Consider the following 17163-nt stretch of genomic DNA (forward strand, 5'->3'; position numbering starts at 1 on the left):
TTTATTAGTGTAATTATTTTTATTAATTAAAATTAATAATAATTACAATTAAAAACTTAATTAAAAAAGATATATTAGGTGTTGGAATTAATTCGTAGCGTTTTACAAGTGATGGGAAGTACTTTCATTAATGTATTTTTTAATGCTCATGTGAAATAAATAACATTCTTTCATTAAAAAACGCTACGAATTAATTCCAACACCTAATATATAAGTTCAGGTATGATTATTATTAATTATCATATTATTATTAATTTTTTAAAATTGTTTTGTCACACAAAAATTTAATATTGTGAAACGATTTATCGTACTAAAAGGACATTGATCTAATTCTGGCGCTCTATTTGCTCTTTCTTGATTATCTTATGTTATCAAATTCTTGTTTAATACTTCTCAGTGAAATGGATCACTTTTTTGTCAATATTAGGATTGACCCAGTTTATAAAATCGTAAAATGCGGTCGCATGCTTATTGTATGACGGTTAAATTAGTTTGAAGAACTTTTACAGCACGAAAATATACCTAAACGTAAAAAAATTATTACTTTTCCTTTTGTTGGTGAATACTAAGAACTAGCTACGGAAAGAATTAGCTATGGAAAAAATAATTTTGCTGAAATATCTAAAAATTTAGCTAGATACAGATCTGAAAATATTTTTGTTGGACCATTCAAATAATTATGTAGGAATTAAACTGAAGCATGATGAATAATGCTGTAAAAAATTTTTATATTTTGGCAGTTACATGAACATACGTAATTATTTTGATAATCTAATAAAATTGTTTCATATATCTAAATTTTTAAATACTTTGGCAAACCATTCTTTCCGGAAATGGAAAAAGATTGTCAATAAATAATACAGGAGCGTTGTTCAAATTAATAGTAAAATCCGCGTCCAGCGTCACTTGGTGCTAGCGAATATAACGCTTGGCAATTAGCGCCATATACATGAAAACTAATCTAAAAATATTATATTTTATAAAGAAGATTGTGGTTAAATTGTCAATATTTTAATAAAGAAATAGATTGATTCTAATTTCTTCATAGGCTAAAAAGATAAAGTATAGAATAGTGAAATGTTACAGAAAAGGCATAGGTTTTTACAATACCACAGAATGATACCGGTTTATCTCATCTTAAGAAATAAACCATGCTTCTTTCTTTATTTCTTTTCTTCACTTTCTTTTATTATTTATTATTTAGGGAGTTATTATCTTCCCTCTTTTCTCGCACTTTGAAAAACTCAGAAAATTATTGAAACCGAGCTATCTCCCGGACGACCTTTACATGCGAACTTGCATGTGAAAATTGCAGCTCGACGGCGCGACCAACGACATGAATCACAAAGACTTGCATTTATTTTCGTTGGAATGGAGGTACCATTCTTCTCTCTCTCTCTCTCTCTCTCTCTCTCTCTCTCTCTCTCTCTCTCTCTCTCTCTCTCTCTCTCTCTCTGTCTCTCTCTCTCTCTCGCGATAAAAACAAAAAATCGTTGTTAGATTCCGCATATGAAATTGTCTTTACTGCCGCGCTTCGCTGATTCTTCGAGCCAGACTCTGATGGTTTTACGCACTTCTAATGGAACCTAAATGCGTACTATCGGAAGATCCATGACTCCTTCGAGGCAGCTAACAGTTTCAAGAACCGAACCTCTATTGAATCGTGTGAGGTCGGACTGGATTTCTTTCGATTTTTTATTACGATTCATGTATGGAAGAGGAGTCTATATCACGCTTTACATTTTTCAAATTTTGAAACTTATTTCTGTTTATTATCTCAATAAATATACAAACTGCCAAAAGTTTCTCACTGATGAGCAATTTTATTGCTCAGATAAAAAATTTTTATAAATAAAGATCAAGTTTACAAATACTTAAAATATTATTTTTTTTAAAGATACTAGAAGATTTGCGGATTATCGCCGTGTCTTTATTCATTAATGCCATTGGCATATGCAATATTTGAAGTAATTCTAAGAAGAAAATATCCGAAAGCCTTAAAAACATTGTTATTGTTGATTATAATAAGATTTCGATTAGATAACGTATAATATAAACTGAAAAACAAATTGATAAAAATTATTATAAAATATATACTGACCGGAAACTTGGCCATTTTGGCAGTTATTGTTTAACTGGGAGATAGATTATTTAATAAAATAGATTCATTTTATCGCCATCGAGATTTTTAATTATCTGCAATGAAACGTGCTTTTTAACGTGCTTTTTAGGATTCTTAAGTTCACTAAATATGACAAGGCTATTTAACATAATCGAAAGATCCGTAATGCAAGATGTTCCGCAATGTAAGATTATGCTTTACGGAACTCATTGTCGATAACAATAGTATTTAGGTACTATGGTAAATTTCTTTTAAATTGGCGATCTATTTCTCTGCTTTAATGACGATCTCACTGTTGACCATTCGCGAAAGCTGAGTGATTAATTATAAGGGCTAATTCGTGCACGATGATTAGAAACGTTCGGGGCTCTCTTCGCTCTAACTCACTTTCCTTGTTTAGTGATATATAATAACAAGATCTGTATTAGACATCTTGATGGATTTATTACGATAGAAATTTTGTTTATTATCTGAAACATATTTTTAATAATTTTGATTTGTAACTTCTTAAATGTAATGTAAGATACATTTTTACAAAAATTTTCGTAACATTTGTGCAACATTTTCAAGTATAGAATTATTTGATATTAAATAGTATCATACAAATAATTTTATACTTGGAAACTATACTTAAAAGAATTTTTTACACGGAAAGATTTTGCTGAAGTATCTACAAATCTTATTAGACACACAGATCAAAAAATAATTTTTTTGGACCACTACAATATATTAGATCATTTAAAAAGTATCCGCGGTTTTTTGTCACTAGATGGTGTTAATGATCATATATCGGGCAACACTAATCCGATTGTGTCAAACGAACGCGTCTGAAAGATGACATTTTAGGTTACATTTTTTGTAAACAAAGTTTGGTGATTCATCAATAGTGTCAAAAGTTATATTGGTTTGAAAATGAGTGAAATTTCTGAAGAAATACGCTATGTGATGCTTTTTTATTACAAAAAAGGCAAAAACGCAGTACAAACATGCAGACAAATTTGTGAAGTTTACGGCGCGGATGCTGTAAGTGAACGCAGGATGCAGGAGTTTGTTCGATTTCGTTCTGGAAATTTTGATGTCAAAGATCGACCTCGCTCTGGTCGGCCAGTCACTGAAAAAGTCGATGAAATTTTGCAACTGGTCGAGCAAGACCGGCATGTGAGCTGTCAGAAGATAGCCAATGCACTAAGAATCAACCATGTGACAGTTTGGAATCATTTGAAAAAGGCTGGCTACGCAAAGAAACTCGATGTTTGGGTGCCACATGAATTAACGCAAAGAAATTTGATTGATCGAATTTCCATCAGCGAAACACTACTAAAACGCAACGAAATCGACCCATTTCTGAAGCAAATCATCACAGGCGATGAAAAATGGGTGAAATACAAGAATATTATTCGTAAAAGATCATGGAATAAGCGCGGCGAACCATCACAAACGACTTCAAAGCCTGGATTGATGGCAAATAAGATGATGCTGTGTGTATGGTGGGATTGGAAAGGAGTCATCGTCCATCATGAGGTGTTACCACATGGCCTAACGATTAATTCAGAGCTCTACTGTTCACAACTGGATAGATTACAGGAAGCGATTAAGGAAAAACGACCAGAATTGATTAACAGAAAAGGTGTTGTCTTCCATCATGACAACGCCAGATCACACACATCTTTGATGACGCGCCAAAAATTGAGGGAGCTTGGTTGGGAAGTTTTGATGCATCCACCGTATAGCCCGGACCTTGCACCGTCTGACTACCATTTGTTTCGATCTCTGCAGAACTCTCTTGATGGAAAAACATTGACCGACAAAAGAGCTGCCGAAAATTACTTGAAAAAGTTTTTCGCCGATAAACCACAAAAGTTCTACACGGATGGAATTATGAAATTACCCGAAAAATGACAAAAGGTTATAGATAATAATGGCCAATATATACTTGATTATACTATATTTAAAATGTAATTAGTGCGGACAAAAATTACGAAGATAATGTATCAGTTAACTTAAAATAACCAAATTACTCTTAAATCTATATTATTAAATCTATATTATTTAGATTTAATTACATAAAACACGAATATTTGATAATAATTAGATATTTTTAAGTTTAATTATTTTTCACGTAGTGTATTTTCATTTTTAATGATCTCGACTAATTCTTTCACCAATTCCTTATCAGTCACGTTAACAAAATCATCGTTATTGATGCCCATCCTAACTCTGTTTGCTCCATAGACTACCATTTTCCTTTTTTTCGCTGACGCGTGAAATTCTTTGGCACCGGATTCCATGATTTTACGAATATTATCTTTTGTGATGCCAGCTCCAGGCATAATCACTAGTTTCTGGGTTTTTTGTACTAACGTTTTTATCAGTTCTAATCCTTCCAGAGCAGTATTTTTCTGTCCCGAAGTTAGAATTCTCTCAAAACCAAGATCAGCAAGGAGTTCCATCGATTTGACAGGATCATTCGTCAGATCAAAAGCACGATTGAATGTTACCGGCAAAGGACAAGCGGCGGAAATAATCTTCTCGCATGCAACAATATCAATCTCGCAATCAGGAGTCAAGGCGCCAAAGACAAACCCGTTTACATGATGATCCTTAAGAATTTTCAAATCATGCAGCATAGCGTCGATCTCTTCGGAACTGTAGATGAAATCACCGCAGCGAATGCGGATCATAACATACAGCGGAATCATCGTGAAACTTTTAATTTGTTGAACTAAACCTAGACTAGGTGTTAAACCACCCTCCGAGAGAGCCGAGCAAACCTCCAATCGGCTAGCACCACCTTCTATCGCGTTTCTAGCGGACTCTAAAGAATCGATGCAGATCTCCATCTGCAAAATAAAATAATAGATTAATTAGGTGGTGATGTCTTTTAAATACATATTGATGCGTCTGCATTTTTTAAAAATATAATTACGAATTTCCTAACTAGAACAACAAGTTATTATGATATCGAAATGATTCTGAATAGTCATCAAAAATCATTTTTCAATCACCTCCGATTCATTTTAATGTTACTTTGATGTTATTGTGACTTGTTGTGCTGCTTGGGTTTTTAAATTATTAAAAAATTAATAATTAGCTTTATGATAAATTATATATTTTTAAAAAATAGAAAAAAAACTGATTTACTTAAAGCAAAATTATACTGACTCACGAATATTTTCTAATTATATTTTTTGTATATTTTTAACTGTTCTTAACAATAATAAAAATAATTTAATGTTTAATAAAAATATTTTTTGTCTATCTTTTCGTACTTATTATTATTAATAAAAAATTATTAATTAATAAGAAAAAATAATGTAATAAAAACAAACTTTAATCTAATATATCATAATATTGGATCATCTAAAAAATATCCGCGGTATTTTGTTCAATTTTTGAATGAAATTTTTCTTTATTGAAAATCAATTTTAATCAAGTATATATTGGCGATTATTATTAATTATAACCTTTTGTCATTTTTCGGGTAATTTCATAATTCCATCCGTGTAGAACTTTTGTGGTTTATCAGCGAAAAACTTTTTCAAGTGATTTTCGGCAGCTCTTTTGTCGGCCAATGTTTTTCCATCAAGAGAGTTCTACAGAGATCGAAACAAATGGTAGTCACACGGTGCAAGGTCCGGGCTATACGGTGGATGCATCAAAACTTCCCAACCAAGTTCCCTCAATTTTTGGCGCGTCATCAAAGATGTGTGTGGTCTGGCGTTGTCATGATGGAAGACAACACCTTTTCTGTTAATCAATTCTGGTCGTTTTTCCTTAATCGCTTCCTGTAATTTATCCAGTTGTGAACAGTAGAGCTCTGAATTAATCGTTAAGCCATGTGGTAACACTTCATGATGGACGACTCCCTTCCAATCCCACCATACACACAGCATCACCTTATTTGCCATCAATCCAGGCTTTGAAGTCGTTTGTGGTGGTTCGCCGCGCTTATTCCATGATCTTTTACGAACAATATTCTTGTATTTCACCCATTTTTCATCGCCTGTGATGATTTGCTTCAGAAATGGGTCGATTTCGTTGCGTTTTAGTAGTGTTTCGCTGATGGAAATTCGATCAATCAAATTTCTTTGCGTTAATTCATGTGGCACCCAAACATCGAGTTTCTTTGCGTAGCCAGCCTTTTTCAAATGATTCCAAACTGTCATATGGTTGATTCTTAATGCATTGGCTATCTCCTGACAACTCACATGTCGGTCTTGCTTGACCAGTTGCAAAATTTCATCGACTTTTTCAGTGACTGGCCGATCAGAGCGAGGTCGATCTTTGACATCAAAATTTCCAGAACGAAATCGAACAAACCACTCCTGCGTTCACTTACAGCATCCGCGCCGTAAACTTCACAAATTTGTCTGCATGTTTGTGCTGCGTTTTTGCCTTTTTTGTAGTAAAAAAGCATCACATAGCGTATTTCTTCAGATATTTCACTCATTTTCAAACCAATATAACTTTTGATACGATTGATGAATCACCAAACTTTGTTTACAAAAAATGTAACCTAAAATGTCATCTTTCAGACGCGCGTTCGTTTGACACAATCGGATTAGTGTTGCCCGATATATGATCATTAACACCATCTAGTGAAAAACCGTGGATACTTTTTAGATGACCCAATATAATGTTCTAGTATATTTATATAATGTACATATAGCGCTCACATTATAAAGAAAAAATATACAAGGATTGATATACAAAAAGTGCATACCATACGACATCGTAGAAGTTTCATCGTATGTTGACAAAACAGTGTACAAAGAAATTTATAAATACATATTATCGACTGAAGGAAATAAAAATTATTCTCAGAATAATGTTCCTGTTTTTATAACATAAAGACATGATAAAGACTCATTGAAGCATATAAAAAATTGTTGACTTACCTTCTGCTTGAGTAGTTTCTCCATTAATAATTATAGCTTCAAATAGATTCGATTAGCTTGTATTATATAACTGTATTCCAATTATATTATATTTATTCATTAGTAATTATTTTTAGTTGATAAATTTGCATTATTAATGACAAAATTACATACATATATATTTATTTTGATAAGAACTCGTTGCAAAAAAATATTTTTAATTCGTATGAAAGAGATGCGTCAACAGATAGCTGCAGCACTATATAAATATGGCTACCGCTCGATGTTTCTTATGCGCGAGTCTCGCCATCTGTATTTTACTTTCGTGATACTTTGCGTAATTATAACGATATCATATTTGTTAACGATAATGAAACTAAAAATACGAAGTTAATTATTCTAAAATGTTTTTCAATAACGATAACACATCTATCAATATAAATATAGTTTTAAAATTTTCGTTTTTATCTACGCATAAATCATATTTTTTAGTCTAGATGCAGATTTATATTGTGGAGATTATAATAAATATAGATGTATAAAATTCTTATTTATTGAGGGACAGGTTCGGATACAAGATTTACGAAGCGTAATGTAATATTGTATTATACAACATATATAATAAAATAATACCAAGTGCGACGCACGTAAATAATATTAATAATTATTATAATATAATAATAATAATAAAATCAATAAAATAATAATAGTAACAAATATCAAGCGAATTTTATGGTGAGCGATGACAATAAAGTTTAAAAATTGAGAAGATACTTTATAGCACATTGTAATTATATCTGAATCAATTTCTTCGATATTTCATTAATCTTTCATTACGAACTTTAAAATATATTTTAATTCAACGCAACTTGACAAACCCAAAAAATCGCGCGCATTTTTCATTATTTCCTCGATATAATTTAAATCATATTTACGTTTTCGATTTACGAACAGAAAATACATGTGCATTTCTTTCGATTCATTTGGCAAGATTTACACTTCGAAAAGATTTTCGCATGCAGAGACCGTTTTCTTGGAGCGAGTCTCCAATCATCGCGATTCATTCCAATTACCGTTAAATATACAATTACGCGTTCTCATATGTACGCAATAATAACGTAATAAAATGTACAATTTATCATAATCATCATCGCGTTTTGACCATAGGTGGATCTAATTTACCATTCACGAGGGCAAAATTGTAAAAGATATTATATCTCTTCCATGATGATTGACATACATCCTAAAATGTATTTCCGAGAGGGACTATTCCCTCTTCAAATCTTTATCTAGATCCACCTAAAATTCGACTAAAATTCAATAGCGATTTATAGCCAGGGAAGAATTGAGGTGGAAGACTTGGAAAATCAGAGATCGCCGTTCGAGACCGCGATTGGTGATGGGCTCGTGGAATTGCTGGAGTTCGTTGTCGCCCATTTATTCTTGTGCGGGTCGACACCGAAGCCCTCGTCATAGTTTCCCCGTGTAATAAAAAGTTGTTTGAAGTGCGGGATACAGTACAGCTTGCCGTTATTCAGAGTGAAGGAGTCCATCCTGTTTGAACACATTAATAATATAATAATAACTATACTTTAACAATAATTTCGTAACTGTATTTAATTGAAGAATAAAAATTCGAAATAGAGAAGAAACAAAAATCGATTATAACGCACGTTACAATATTTGTGTATGTACATATTATATTATAATATAATTAAAATATTATTACTGCCACAGACAAAAAGTATTTCCATATTTATACATACATTTACATCATGTTAATTATCAAAACATTTTCGATAACTGACACTGCATTTCTTGACACTTTTGTAGGCTCTTCATTTTCTTTAAGCGAAATATGTTTAGTACAGGATATATTACAATCTTATCTTACACCCAATGAACGAGAATGGATTAAAATGGATTAAAATTTTTTTAATCCTTACTTTAAATGAAAATGGATTGAATGGATTAAAATGGATTAGATCCGAGCTGACACTAGTTTAATATTCAAAAAAAAAAGAACATTCATATTTAAGGGTTACAAATTTTATTCTTAAGATATTTATAATAATTATACCTGATATTAACTACTTCAAATTGGTATTAAAAAATAACGTACGTTGGGATTTTAACTTGGGATTTCTGAATTATGAATCTTTTATGTTACTCGCTACATCACTTCTTCAATTGATAAACATGTTATTCATTCTCTACTTCAATTACCACCAGCTAAATCAATGCACGAAATTATATAGATATAATAAAAATATCTAATAAAATATAAACAATTTACATCACAATGAGACAACATTGTCGGATAATCTAATCTCGCTTGGCTGATGACGGCGCTGTCGCCGATCAATGTAATATTTGGGTTGTGTTCGACTTGGTTTGCGAGTGTTCACATCAATCATTCATTTTACTTCTAATAAAAAAAAAATAAAAGAACATAGCTCAATTATTTTTACAACTTTTTTCAACTTAGTTGGATTAAAACAAAAAATTTCCTACTTATAATTTTGAATGATTTAAGTAACATTTATGGTCTATTTTTTTTAAATAAAAACTTTTTTTATTCAATTAAATTGAAAAACTGTATTTCATATTCAGAATATTGAATTGAGCAGTATTCATGATGCACACAAAATACTATAATATTATTTTTAGCTTGAAAAACATAGAAATATACTCCATGTCATTCCTATAAATAAATAAAAATGCATTAAAGATTGAAAAGGATTTATTTTAACATTCATGAATCTGTATTTCTAAAAATCTGAATCCATTTAATCCATTTCAACCTATTTTGCTGGGTATATAATATCTGATAGACCTGATATAAGCAGAAGTTTACATGTCTTTTTCCATTACCTTAAAATGCAATTGCACTGCAGACACCGGAAGCATTGCTTATGGAAGATTTTGTTATTTGTCTCGACCTTCTCCAAGGGGTAGACCTTTTTCTCGCAGCTCTCGCACACCTCCGTGCATGTTGTCTGGATCTCCTATACGATTGTTACGTCAGAGGAAATTTAATTCTTACGAATACTCCTCAATAACAATCGGATACCGGGGATTTATGTATGCTGAATGTATGATAGATTGTGTAAAGAGAGATGCTCTAACGTAAGAGGAATATGTACATACACTACGCGAAGAAGAAGACGAAGAAATGCCGCGCTTCTCGCATCAAGAGATCTTCCCTTGATTTCATCCTACCCACTCCTCCCTTACCAGATAGATTTAGCACCTGTTTTATTTATCATTTGTGTATTATCGTAATAAATGTTACACGTGAAAGATAAACAGAACAAGATCGTTATACATCAATAGAAATGATACGCTAAAAGACGCAGTAAACTAGACTATTATCGCTATCTATGCTATACAAATCAGAAGACTTCGAGAGGCCGTTAACAAGGACTCGCAATTTGTCACGCGAGATCTCCATCAACATCTCAGTCAACGGAGCAGATCTTTCGCAAATCAAAATCAGCTTAGCGCTTCCTGCTATAAATCACACTAATCTCTTAAATCTCTTAAATAAATTCATATAATTCGTAATTTGCGTATTCACAAAGAAGTTATTATTGCACAAACGGAAAAAGGAAGACGGAGAAATATTCGCTGTCGAGAATATACATTTTCGATCTTTCTTCCTCTCTTTCTACAGTACTTAAATATATCTAAAAAAAATCATACAATGCTCTCTTTTAAGAATGGGTCCTTCGCTTGAAATTCGAGGAATGCGAATTTACCCTGATATTACATGACCGAAGTCATTCACATCCCTGTGCTTCTTCTGAAGTATAAAATATGCCGAAAGTGGCATCATGCCTCTACATTGACGACGTTCTCATATCTAGCAGTAGCAGCGAAATGTCGTTTCTATAAAAATTTGCGATAGCATTTTACACGATCTTGTAGCGAATATAAAAAATAACGGACATAACAGTACAAAAATGATAAAGCCATTGATAAGAGAACATTTTACTCACAAGAAATAATAATGTATTTTATCTAGGATATAATACAACTACACTTTGAAGAAAAATATACCAAATTTTAATAAGTATTTATTTGAGTACTAGCGAGATATTTATTAAATGTAAATATGTATGTATTTATATGTATATATATATATATATATATTTGATATAAGAATTATTAATTTAATTATCATCTTTGTATTAAGTAAATATTTATTATAAATAAATGTCAAAGTAGTACTATTAAAAAAATATTATTAAGATTTAGTAAATTTTTTTCTCAGTGTAAGATTAATAATATATAGAATAGATTTGCATCTTTCTGTAAAACAACAAATACGTAGTCATAGTTTATCGTATTGCACAGATGCCGAGATGCAAATATACAACGCGTGTTTGCGAAATAGTTTATTGTGAATCACAAATGCGAGAAAGCAGGCTCGAACGCGACGACACGAGAACGAAAATTATCGTTTCCGTTTTTCCACACGAGTATAAAAATCTACTGTACCACGGCGCTAAGCTGTAAAAAGATTCGAAACTTGTAAAAGCGATCGAAATAGCTACGGTCCTAACCGCCAGTCGGCCCCAAAACACCTCGACAATACCCGATACTTCCTTGTTCAGACCTTTACACGTTAAATTGGAGAAAGCATTACTTTTTGCTTCTCGTTCGTCATTCTCATGCACTTTTTTCCTTTCGCACTCTCTCTCTCTCTCTCTCTCTCTCTCTCTCTCTCTCTCTCTTTCTCTCTTCATTCAACATAAAACTTGGCACTTATGAAAATTAGAAATCTAAAGCGGCAGAGGAAGATCGTAACGATGAGAAAAGAACTTTGAAATTATTCCATTACCATTTCGTTATATCTGAATATCAATGAGCCAAAAATGCTTATCGATGTTCATATTGTGATAATTTCATTTTCTACATTTGCTCGGTATATTTCATACATAATCTAATCTTTTATATTAGATAAATCTCGATAATTTCATTATTATTTATGTATTGTTTTAAAAAGTAAATCATTTATATAAAAAAATCCAAAAAACACATTATACAATGAATCAGTCATCAGTTTTAAAGATTCCGTTCAAATTAAAATTATAGTTTGAAAAAAATCGCTTAAAAGTTTAATAAAATTTGACACATTGCAGTATTATAATAGTTTACAACGTTTACATTATTTTAATAAGAATTGAAATATTAAGATACCTAACCTTTTATAAATTAACAAAGTAAGGAAAAATTGAATATAACATCGTTACGAATTTCACTGCTTAAAAACGAATCCATCTTATGTTTTACAGCAATACATTGCACATATGTGGGTAGAAAGAATTTATTTTTTTTTCAAAGACTCTTCCTGACAACGATAAAGTCAACATACGTACAACACAAAAGATGGATATTCGTCTTTTATTGTTTAAAGTAAATTAGTAGACAATAAAGTTCTCTCTCTGTTATATATATTAATATAAGTTGAGCGTTTCTGTATAATATTTCTACGGATTACTGATAAAGCAAGATTTCTATTACACACGCAATGAAAAATTTTGCAGCTGTCCAATTCAATTTATCACTTAATAAAAATGTTTATAAAAAAATGATTAATAAATCTAAATCTTTTCATAACACCATAATCTGCAAATCAATATATATTAAATTCCTGCATGCTTTTTCTTTTGCGTGACTTGGCATATTATGCTTCAAACGGTTTATTGCCATCTGTTTGGAATTGATTTTGCGATAGCATATATTTTCTATTCTAATTGGCAATTGGACGAAACGCTCAACGAATCTAATAATCGCGCAAATTCTCATAGTACAATAACGTATTAACACATAACATATGATACAGTCTACAGGCTAAGATGTACTATACGAACATAACTCGAGTTAAAATCATCCCTAAGAAAACGCAAAGTCATTACAATAATCGACAATAATTGAACATTTTATTGCCGTTTATTTTTTACTTAATGCACGAGATTAAAAAAAAATTGCCTTTCTATCGCGGTTCCAACGACGCTCTTCCTCTTCTATCAATTTTCTTCTCTTTCTTCTCTCACTTTTCTCGTAATCGAATTAATCTCCTGGTGTGTATTTTCTTCGTCTCTCCCTTTCTTTGTCTTTCCTTTACTGCTCCACGTCATAAAAAGAAGAGCACTTGATTTGTTTGTGATTACTTTCATTTTACATTACCACACGACACAAGCGGGCAGAATTTTGACCAAAATATCGCAGGCAGATTTCAAACGAAGAAAAAAAATGTAAGAACAATAACGCCAAAAATAAAAAAGAAGATAATCACATCAATCATGCTCGATAAAAATCAATAAAGGAATAAAGTAAAAACTTCGTTACTTGCAGGAAATTTAATTGGAACTTAATGTGGAATGTGTATTCGTTAAATTTTGTATAATTATTTCAGTTTTACATAATTTTCTTTTATTAAGTTATCGAGCTATTTTTATTTTTTTTTAACTGCAATTTTATACCTTTATTTTTCAATCACATAACAATGAACAATAAAGAATCAATTTTACGTTATAATGAGATTTGGTGAGCGAATTTGAATGATGAATTTACTTTTTATACCGTATCAACACTTCGTTAGTAAAGAAATACATCTCTTTGCAAAAGAAAAATTCTAGAAATATAATGAATTGATCTATAACTTTTAGTTCTATAATATCTTTTAGATCTATAATTTATAATTAGTAATGTAGACTAGATTGTTTGTTATTGTAGAATATAGGTTGTCATTTTTCTAAAATAAATATATTTTTAATTCTTATTGTTTAATCGCGGATATTAAAAACTAAATAAATATAGCTTAGAAATATATACCGATATTACAATTATAAGACATTTACCAATATCATGACTTATGTACTATATGTTAATATAATTGCTATATTATTGCAAAAAAATTAAAAGCCGTAATGCGATGAGAAATTATCTTATTTGTTCCATAAAAAGATGTAATAATATAAAGAGAGTGAATAACATGAATTTATGTTCGCAAAATTAAATTTATGAGATGAAAAATTATCACATTAAATTATTATAAGCAATAATTAACTTTCATCGCAGAATGTACACATATATATAAATATATTTTATTATAATAAAGAGTGTAAAATATATAAATTTTCGTTACATAAAAAAAATGAACCACATAAAATAAAATAAAATCTTAATCGTGCATTTTCCACGCATTGGTTCGAATTGCGTCAAAATGCTGCAATTAACTCAATAAAATGTTAATTTAAAAAATATTAATTAGTTTAAAATATTATTTTCATTGTTTATTTTGACTTTTTTGACGCAATACAAACATGCTCAACAAATAAAATACACTTTAATTTTAACATATAACACAGATATAAGCACAGGCAGACTGACAACAATTCAAAATCACACCATGCGCATACTTTACAATGCCGAATCGTCCATAAAATAAAAAAAGGGAACTTATCGGGAAAGATATTTAATTTTAATTTTCTGATTGGATTATAATTGCAATAATTTTAGCTTTAAAAATAAATATTACTAATACTTAAAATCGCAAAATTGCTGTACATAATGAGAGTAGGATAAAAATTATGTTATATGATTTTTCAACTTATATTTGATTTTAAAAAATGTTAATATTACTTGCAAATATATTTTATATTACAATTTTTTAAAGAAAAACACTACCGCAATTATAAACTAATCAGAAAAGCATATTGTTACGATAAAAAGAAAAAGAATCAAAGACATGTTCTCCAAATTTAATCAATAGTAATTAAAAATCAGGAGGAGTGGTGATATGAAATGATTAATTATAATAGAAGGAAAGGAAGAATAACGATGATTACACAAACAAGTCACAATATGATATTGGACCAAGTCGAGGAGACGTGCGCGATTATATGGATCAAGAAAATGTACTTACCACAAATCGATTGACTTTAACCTTCGGTGTGCGCGGGGACTCGTTAGCCTGCGAGCCGAGAGATTCGAAACGGGCTCTAAGACTGCTCGCCGATTCTATGCTGGACTGCTCGCCTGTACCTTGGGCCATCTCCATTTCGGCGACATGGTGATTGCTGATCTTGCCGTCGGTCTCCTCCCAATGCTCGAACTTAGCACGTAGAGTCTTGGCGCGCGCCGCATTCTGCGCTTGTTTCAAGAATTCGTCCTCCACCTAGCCCGATAACAGGTGAAATGATTCCGTAGATTATAGGATGGAGTCGTGTCGATCGGGAATAAAGAGCTGTTTTCCCGAAATTTTGAACGGACGACGACCTGTCTCGAAAGTTCGTGCCGACTTTTTAAAGTTGTCTAATAACACGTTTTAGGACAGCCTTGCTCTGGCCACTTTCGAGATTTTGTAGATCATCACATTTATTAATAATTAGGAAATTATATATATATGGCGTGAAGAAAACTTGTTAGAAAAGAACAAAAAAAAAATTCAAAAATTTCATAATTGAAATTAATAATTCAGTCTTATTTTAACGTTTTACGCAAGAAATACAAAACAATATCTATAGAAAAAGTTTAAGAAAGATACTAATTCGATGTTATGAGACATGTAACTTTTATATCGTTCTTATTGTAGTCCTTCTCTTATATATTTATATCTTTTGTATTTCTTTAAAATTTTTCAATTTTTCGTTAATAAAAAAGTGCACAGACACAAACCTTATCGGAAGCACGGACGTAGTTAGGATCTCTCTCCTCAGCGCTTTCATCACCGTCGGTTTCCTCGCCCTCTTCATCCTCGCCTTCCTCCGAGTCCGAGGCCGTTGCTTTGGCGAATTTATCCTCAGGAGGCGGTGTGAAACGTTTCAAGGGCTTCGGACCCTCCGGCAGTTCTTCCTTGCACGCGTTCTCTTCCATCTGCCGAAAGATGGACAGCATCTTCCTCGCTGTGTCTGTGCGCACCACTTCGTCCACCCTGTCGTCGGCTCTGACTACATCTGGATCGCGGTAAATCTCGCGATCCGGTGAATCCATCTGCGAAAGAAAATACATGTTTAACATAACAATCAAATGTAAGTTTAAAAAAATCACATAACTTCATTGTTATCCCTTGTGCTAGTTTATTAAATAAAGCAATTTTAATTCTACTTAATTATTATTTTTATATAAGATAATATTGAACTATGTTTCGTAATAAAATTATTTCTTTCATCTTCGGAACATGTATTGATTTTTTGATAAAAAAATGTATTTCTAGTTGACGAATTCTTTAACAAATTTTTTCGTCTCGCATCGTATCGAATACTTTCAACCATACTCGAAGTATGTTGTATATTATTCAGAAATTATCTTTTAATTAAATTATATAATTCAAAACTATATATTTTTTATAATTTAACTATATTTTTTTTAAGTTAACGTGAATAGATTTTGAAATATAAAGTAATTATTTTTATCGAAGAAATAAAATTAAATTGTACAAATATATTTTATATGTAAAGAATTAATTGTATTAATTATTTTAATAATTATTAATAATTTATGTAAGTATTTAGAGTTTTTGTACATTAATTGTTTATTTCTTTCTTTCTTATACTTTTCCAAATTTTGTAAACATCAATATATCAAAAATTATTGCAAGTTGAATATATTTTCGACGTGTACCATATTCATTTATTCACATAATTGATACTGTTTCAAAATTCGTAGAGAGATTATATGATAAGACGACAAGGACAGATGATGCTCGATTAAGAGTACACCTATATTGTTTATCGCTTGATAATTTTAAACTGAATATTTGAGTCATAATACGTTGGAGGAGGACCCAGCTAAGCTGGAGATTGACGGCCGAAATGTTTCTTTTTACAAATCGTATCCGGCATGAGTCACTTCGAGGATTCTGAGTCAACCGTGAGTGGTACGGTTATAAATCTCATGTAGAAAGTACATATATAGACTTTTTTTCTTTTAATAAAAAATATTATGTTATAATGATATCAGTAAATGTAATATATTTCTGAGAACTTAAATAACATTTTAAAGAAAAAATAGCTACATTCATGGATAAAAAATTCAATTGCACTCAAATTACAATTTTGAAAAATATTGATGTGCTTATTATTAAAAATAAATTAATAAGAAGCCATGCAACATACATAAGTAAATTAATAAATATTAGCATGCTTTGCACAT

The 17163-nt window shown here is 31.0% G+C and overlaps 2 protein-coding genes across 20 annotated transcripts in view; both read right to left on the bottom strand.

The window, feature by feature from the left end:
* Positions 1–4052: 4052 nt before the first annotated feature.
* Positions 4053–7291, bottom strand: LOC105144182 (copper homeostasis protein cutC homolog). 5 transcript variants are annotated; one of them, XM_087406320.1, is made up of 3 exons: positions 7174–7290; positions 7021–7090; positions 4053–4962 (listed from the first exon to the last, which is right to left on the bottom strand). In XM_087406320.1, exons 2-3 carry the CDS (start codon positions 7042–7044, stop codon positions 4231–4233), a joined length of 756 nt encoding a protein of 251 aa, XP_087262446.1. In that variant the 5' UTR covers positions 7045–7090; positions 7174–7290; the 3' UTR covers positions 4053–4230. The 5 variants fall into 5 exon arrangements, with proteins under 5 accessions (XP_087262446.1, XP_011051218.1, XP_087262448.1 ...); XM_011052916.2 differs by having other exon boundaries at positions 7021–7291; XM_087406322.1 differs by lacking the exons at positions 7021–7090; positions 7174–7290 and adding an exon at positions 6846–6915.
* Positions 7292–7530: 239 nt separating this feature from the next.
* The window catches only part of LOC105144179 (uncharacterized), a 72998-nt gene continuing 63365 nt past the window's right edge, over positions 7531–17163 (bottom strand). For 13 of the 15 annotated variants that reach the window (XM_087406209.1, XM_087406196.1, XM_087406210.1 and 10 more), the window contains 4 exons: positions 15688–16002; positions 14936–15187; positions 9874–10007; positions 7531–8553 (listed from right to left, as the gene is read on the bottom strand). In XM_087406209.1, the coding sequence (XP_087262335.1) occupies positions 8367–8553; positions 9874–10007; positions 14936–15187; positions 15688–16002 (888 nt within the window). In that variant the 3' untranslated portion in view covers positions 7531–8366. Of the gene's footprint in view, positions 8554–9873; positions 10008–10255; positions 13132–14935; positions 15188–15687; positions 16003–17163 lie in introns of those variants that run through there. The other 2 variants (XM_087406229.1, XM_087406238.1) reach the window with 2 other exon arrangements.

Source organism: Acromyrmex echinatior, chromosome 1, assembly GCF_024713525.1.
Source record: "Acromyrmex echinatior isolate Ae372 chromosome 1, ASM2471352v2, whole genome shotgun sequence".
Classification (NCBI taxonomy): Eukaryota; Metazoa; Arthropoda; class Insecta; order Hymenoptera; family Formicidae; genus Acromyrmex; species Acromyrmex echinatior.

What these genes read in the sequence shown, in the direction of transcription:
- LOC105144182 (XM_011052919.2), bottom strand. Translation starts at nt 6,855, where the DNA reads ATGTCGTATGGTATGCACTTTTTGTATATCAATCCTTGTATATTTTTT. An exon ending in GTATATTTTTTCTTTATAAT is followed by an intron (nt 4,963 to 6,798) that starts GTGAGCGCTATA and finishes TTTATTTTGCAG; the next exon opens with ATGGAGATCTGCATCGATTC.